The 6,819-nt window shown below is 46.8% G+C and overlaps 1 protein-coding gene across 1 annotated transcript in view; it reads right to left on the reverse strand.

The window, feature by feature from the left end:
* zbtb47a (zinc finger and BTB domain containing 47a) overlaps nucleotides 1-6,607 on the reverse strand; it is a 41,232-nt gene extending 34,625 nt beyond the window's left edge. The window contains exon 1 of the mRNA XM_029253328.1: nucleotides 6,318-6,607. Within this exon, the coding sequence (XP_029109161.1) occupies nucleotides 6,318-6,320 (3 nt within the window). The 5' untranslated portion in view covers nucleotides 6,321-6,607. The remainder of the gene's footprint in view (nucleotides 1-6,317) is intronic.
* Nucleotides 6,608-6,819: the final 212 nt, after the last annotated feature.

Raw genomic sequence — 6,819 nt, forward strand, 5'->3', positions numbered from 1 at the left:
ACACAGACTGAGCGGGGATCGAACCCACGTCCTCTCACACCACCTAGGTGTTGAGAGAGAGCAGCGCTACTCGCTGTGCCACCGTCCCGCCGTGTTAAATGTAGCACATTCATAGAGGCTTAAAAACAGACGTGATGACAATACACTTAGCTGTGAACGTAAACTATTTTCTGTTGTCATTATGTCGCCTCCCTGGTAGCGCAACAATGCTTGACATAGCGCGTTATTTTTTGATAAAAGATTTAAAATTAAAAGGAAGAAAAATTCTGCAGGAAAACCAGCCACTGTTCAGAACTTCACAAACATCTGCAAGTTCCCTTCAGGTTTGAGTAAGAAAACTGTGATTTAGCAGATGCGGTTTAAATTGAGGCTGGCTTCAAAGTCAAAGGAGCCACAAGGTGAAGAAAGAAATTCCTTGTAGCACATTTCAAAATTAAAAAAAATTAAGAAGGGAAGAGGAAGAAAAAAAAAAAAAAAAAAAAAAAAAAAAAAAAAAAAAACCACACACACTCCCTTTAATGACAGAGCAATGCAGCCGGAATTTAAGCAACAGAGGCATCACATGAGACTCTTCCCCGTGTACCGGGGGAACCCATGTGACTGTAAAATGAAGAAACAGCAGTGTATTATGCCTCCTCTTTCTCCTTCCTGTAGTGACTTCATTACTTTCTTGTGTTCCAGGGAAACGGGTAGCAGACAGACCACACCCTCAAGGGTCCCGGGTGCAAACGAGCCATGTGACCCACGGCGAGACTGGGAAGAACGAGAGGTCATCGCCAGCTACTGCATCAAGTCCTCATTCACGCATCTACTGGACATTTATTCTTTTCGCTGACACTTGTCTCCAAAGCAACTTACAATGTTAAGCTACTTACTTATACAGCTGGGTAATTTTACTGGAGTAATTTAGGGTAAGTACCTTGCTCAAGGGTACCACAGTCAGAGACGGGATTCAAACCTGTGACCTTTATGTCCAAAGTCAGCAGCGTTAACCACTACGCTACCAGCTGCCCCACATTCATGTGTTTAATTGTCATCGAGATGCTTTACAAATTGACCGCAACATGTGCGTTTCCATGACAACGGAAGCCCTTTTCTTCCCTCGCCAATCCTGCGGCCTGTATCGGTCCGTCCACCCGGCGAACCACATCATTTGCAGTAAAGCGCTAAACAATGGCACGTTTCTCAACCACTAAAGGTACACCTGTCCCCCAGTACCCAACCTCATCAGATCTTGAAAATCCATCCCGGCAGGCAGTGGTTCAGACACCATTATTTGTTATGGAAAAATTTGAATGTATTCCCAGACAAACAACTCGCTCAGAAACAAGTCAAAATGTGTAGCGTACTTACTATAAATATTATTTCGAGGTTACCGTTCTCATATCGTTCCATCATAAAGAAGGTCCTTCTCATGACAGCGGTTGGCACCATTTCCAAGTTTCATGAGGTGCTGCTACTATCAATACGGTGTAATTTCACGTGGATCAAGTGGCGTGTTTTGAATATTCTAGTGGCGGATCGCAAGCTTCACGTCGGTTTTTCACCGTTACATAGAAACGGAGCGAGACAAATTTTTAAACGGTGCATTTCTGAGCTGCGTAAGGAACGCGTGTGCGTGCAGCACATGCCGGACTTTGCCTATGATGTCACGCATGTTGCGGGGGGGGGTAAAAATGGAGGGAAACTGGTTGTGCGGCACTTTGTACGGTACGCCGTCATTGTCGAACCTTTGTCTCGACACCCTCTATAGGTTTTGGGAGTGATAATGAAGACATGTGCGGAAGAACACAGAGCAGGGCAGGGCGCATCCCCCCCCCAGCCTGTACGCACCGCAGTGCGTTCACACCAACGGTAGTTGGCCATCTCAGCAGGCGGGTCGATCGCTTCTTACCGTCGTAGAAGCCAAGAAATCCAGATTGGAGATGGACAACTTGAACTGTGGGGTGAGGGGGAGAAATTCTTCAAGTCCAGATATGTGAAAATCCACACGAGCGAGAGTCCAAATAGTGGGGGTATGGATGTAGTTAAGGAACCGGCTCCTTGCATTATAATAAGAACCATTATGGAGTATTGAAACGAGCGTGTCCTCGTCTAGATCACCAGGAGGAAGTTTAGTATATTTTGGTTAAGTAAACAGACATGGTGAATTCTGGGCGACACTGAACCGCGTTATAATTTTTCACATTTACATTAAAGATGATTTGGGATTTTAGGAGAATTAAGCCGATGGCTCAATTCTGTTCTGGAAATCTTACATGACGTCGCCAGGATTCGTAGCTCATCGATGACAGGAGGAGAGTGTCATTTTAGCCGTACGACCAAGAGGCAGGATGAGGGTCACCTGTGGGGGTGAGACAGCCCACCCACGCAAATTTCGGCTATGGCATTTAATAAAAGACGATTAGAATATTGAGTCAAGTTGAGCCTTGAGCGACGCGGGGGTTAGGGGCGTTGACCCCCCGCGCGGTCGAAAATCCACATATACCTTCTGACTCCTCAAAAAGTTAAAAAAAGTTAACTACTAATGGCCTACTGTTGACCGATAAACAGTCGATTAACCCATTTTGTATGTTATATATGCTGTTTTCTTACAATAAGGTAAACTAGAGAAAAAATGCTGTTAAGAAAATACAGACAGTACCGTATTTATCGATACCGCAAGTTTGATGTCCGTTTACAAGATGAATCGTCCGTCTGTCAGTACCTACATCAATATTGCCTTATATGACACAAAACACTGCAGATGTTATACGTATTACGTGTATATTTTATGGTAGTAAATGATAAAACAGACTAGTACGTGCATCTATTTTATGCATATCTAACTTTTTCTCATTTTTTTTCGATATTTCCAGGCAATGTGGTTTGTTTGCAAGTTTATTCAAAGTGTCACAAATCTCCAAAAAAAACTGTTCCAATACATTTATTGAAGGGGGGGGGGGGGGGGGGAAAGAAAAAATCTGTCTGGACCCGCGCAGCTCAAACCCGTGTTGTTCAAGGGTCAACTGTGCTATAAACACAATATACACAGGAGGAATGAATGAGTCTTTAATCGGAAACGAAGCCACATTCGCACCAAAGCGGGGTCCAGATACAAGCTCACTCTAAAATAAATTTTAAAATTAAACAGTACTAAAATAGCAGCACCGCCACATCTCACGTAACGCAACGCGAGCGGCCGAACCGAAAAACGGCAGAGGGCCCAAGCTAAACCGCGACCACCAGGCTCGCTCCGCTTCCGGACTGACCCACATATTAACCGAGGGCTCCAGATGCGGAGGAGATGGCGGATTATTCCAGCACCCAGCTGCAAACTCTTTTTAATGAGGTGTCCCGGCGCGACCTCGTCGCCCATCTCCCTCCGTCCGCAGACCGAGGATCAGGGCTTTAAATGGGGCTCATTAAAACATATTAGCAAATTATCCCACTTCCAGACGAGCGCGTTCGCCTCGACAGGGATTTCCAGCCAGTTCCACCACGAAAGGGATCAATAATGAAAGATAAAAACAGCAAACTGATTCTTCCTCATTTTCGGAGCCGCACGCATGGAACACTGCCCTCTTTGATGAGGGAGTCTCGGTATAAATTGGTTTTGGCAAACGGAGCGTCGTCTGATTAGAATCCCAAATTAGGCACTCGAAAACGCTTCACTTCGGCATTCTGGTAGAGGGATTGGCGCTCGGTGGCACTTTGCCACGTGTTTTCCTCCTCAAGGCCCGGCTCTAAAAATTCTGCGCCCTCTTCGAAGTTCGAAGGCGAGGTGAAATAAGGCAAAATAGAGGGAGCAAAAGATCGTTTTACCTTTTCTTACAGTGGCGTCTTTATTTATGTGATGCTTTTCTCCGAACGACTTTGAAGTCTTACAGCATACGTGTATTTATTAGTTACATGGGATATTTTAATATAATTTGCCCAGGAAAAAAAAAAAAATGCTAATTTCTAGATCAATGCATTTATTCATATAACTGACTTTTCACCAAAGTGACTTAAAAAAAAAGTAGGTAACTTAACATTGTGTTTTTTAACCCATTCACACAACTGGGTAATTTTTACCGGGCCAATTTAGGGTAAATACCTTTCTCAAGGGTATGATAGCTGAAGGTGGGATTCGAACCTATAGACCTTTGGATCTATAGGCAGCAGTTCCAACCACTGTGCTGCCAGCTTCCCGATGTCCATGCTTATCTCATAAGAAAACACGCATGACTTATGAACTACTGTGATTTTCTAACAAATCCCTGCGATCCCAGCATAATACGTTTTATGACATTGTCATACTGGGGTTTCATGTAGTGCAGTACAGTTCAGTACAATAAACTCAATATAACCACATAACTGGCATAATAACGCTTCCGGAGAGAAAACTCCATGGCACCACCAGTATTACAAATTATAATTAGCAGTGGATCAATGATTGCAGTTGATGAAATATCTAATTGATAGGATGCAGCAGGGAGAAGTTTGCAACCTCCTTCCAGCCCCAACCGCTCCTGTTTCCAAATCACTCCTTGTTACTGTTCAAAGTGTACAGTAGGAAAAATGCACAGTATTTATGATACATTAAACTAATAACTAATTTCTAAAATTAGGTGGTCAGGTGTGAGTCCAAAGAGGGGCATAAAATCCAATTTCCAGGGCAGTGTGGGAAGGAGGTAGCACAATACTTGCTGCCACCACCTTAGACTCAAAGGTCCCGGGTTCGAATCTCACCTCTCATTGCAGTAGCCCTGAGCATGGTATCTAAACCAGAACAACTTATCCAGTCATACAAATGAGTAAATCATGGTAAGTTAGGTCAGAGAAAAAGCATCTGAGAAATAAAGATTTACGTTTTATACTTTAGATACTGTCCACTACTTTAAACATGCAAAAAAAAAAAAAAATCACTCACTGTGGTGCTTTTATGCAGCCCTGCAATTCCACACTGACTCCATACGGAAAACAGCCTTCAAACCCAAATGTGATCAACCCAGATGTTTGAGGATGCGTCATTTCGGAACACACACTCCGCCGGATGCTTGATGTATCCCGAGCACCGGCGAAGGTGAAATCCCTTCGAATCCATCAGGTTATCCCAGTAACGAAGGACAAAAAACCCAACATACACCACGGTATCCCAGGTCCTGCTTGGGCTATGCTGACACATCACACATACATGAACGGACGGGATAAGAGCATCACGTTAGAACGACTAACCCTACAACAGTCCGGGGATAAGAGGTCAGAGAGGCAGAGGCAGGACTAAGACCAGTCAAATGCCCCAAGTGGACTGGGAATAAACCAAAAACCAGCTGTTAAAAGTTAAAGCATTGTGCAGAATCACTGACAACCTGACACCAGCCCAACAAACCTCAACATGGGGAAGAGCTCAGCTGCTGGGATTGGAACAAAGTTCATGAGCACACAGTAAAAAGCAGAAAAATCACTGTCCAGCATGACCTTTAGCAGAGTCCTTCTCAAACATGATGCCTGATAAAAATACATCATCTTTTTGGAGGGAGGGGAAAAAAAAAAGATCTAAATGCATGCAATTTTTACTGTACTTTTTCCTTTTTTTTTTTTTTTTTAAAAAAATTGCCTTGATGTTCAGATGCGCTCAGTCCTTCTCCGGAGCTCTAATTCCTCACATTTTGGACCCTAAAGCCATCGATCAATACCTTCGCGCGCATTAAAGTGTGCATACAGTATTTTTATTAAAAATAAGGGGGGGGGGGGGGGGGGGGGGCGGACTGCGAAGCTACGTGGCACCTAAGTTTATCCCCTTCACTTTTTTGTTTTGAACCCGTCGAGATGAGGAGGATCGCTCGGGTTCCGTTGGGAGAGGAACGAAAAGCGCGTCAGCGAGTTCGCGTCGGAAACGAACGCGCGTCGGCGAACAAACGCGCAGGTCGCGACCTCATCGCCGCCGCCGCCGCCGCACGGAGGAATTTTAACTCCTTGCGGTGAGCGGCCGGGGGCGCGCCGGGCTCGCACTTTCGCCTCGCCCCCCTGCCCCCACACGCACGCGCGCGCGCACACACACACACCTTCCTCGTCGACGTCGCTCCGCGGTTTTTTTTTCCTCCCTCCCTCGCGTCGCGTCCGCGCAACTTGCAAAGTTGTCTGCGCGCAAACACACACACACAGCAGGCAGCTGTCACGCCGAGGCGAGGGAGGCGGACACACCGCCGCAGGTAAGTTCAGCTGCCGAGGCCCCGATCCGCCCCCCTCCCTCGAGCGCGCAGAAAAAGCAGCGAAAGAGAGAGGAGAAGGAAAGAAGGAAGGAAGGAAGGAAGGCAGGCACATGATCATGATCATCTCTCTCTATGATCTACCATTTTGGTCGGAGGTGTCGCGGAGCGAAGGAGCGCCGATTGCCCTTCCGGTGGCCGCGCGGCTCCTCTCCATGAAAACAAAATCGTAGTCTAAGGGCGCATGTTGGCATTCCTCGCGTCCCTCATGATCCCGGCGTCGCCCTCCTCTTCCTCACGCCAGTGCCCTTTTCGCCATGTTAGCGTTTGGGAAAGAGACAAAAAATGCAGAGGCTGCCGACCGTGCGGGAGGACCTGGTGATTGGAGCGCGCCGATCATATGGGCGTTTTGTCGGAGCCTTTAAAGGGACAGGAGCACGGCGCGCGCGCGCCAGCGGCCGCGCGACCGGAGCCCCGCGCTGGGCCCTCGCTTCGGTCACGCGGCAGCCTGATGAAACGCGCTGCACTACAAAAGGGATCGGGAAAGAGCGAAGGAAATGACTCTAAGGTCCAATTCCGGTGTCAAAACACCCGTGATGTTGCACGCACGCACGCACGCACGCACGCACGCACGCACGCACGCACG

This window comes from Scleropages formosus, chromosome 7 (genome assembly GCF_900964775.1).
Source record: "Scleropages formosus chromosome 7, fSclFor1.1, whole genome shotgun sequence".
Taxonomy (NCBI): domain Eukaryota; kingdom Metazoa; phylum Chordata; class Actinopteri; order Osteoglossiformes; family Osteoglossidae; genus Scleropages; species Scleropages formosus.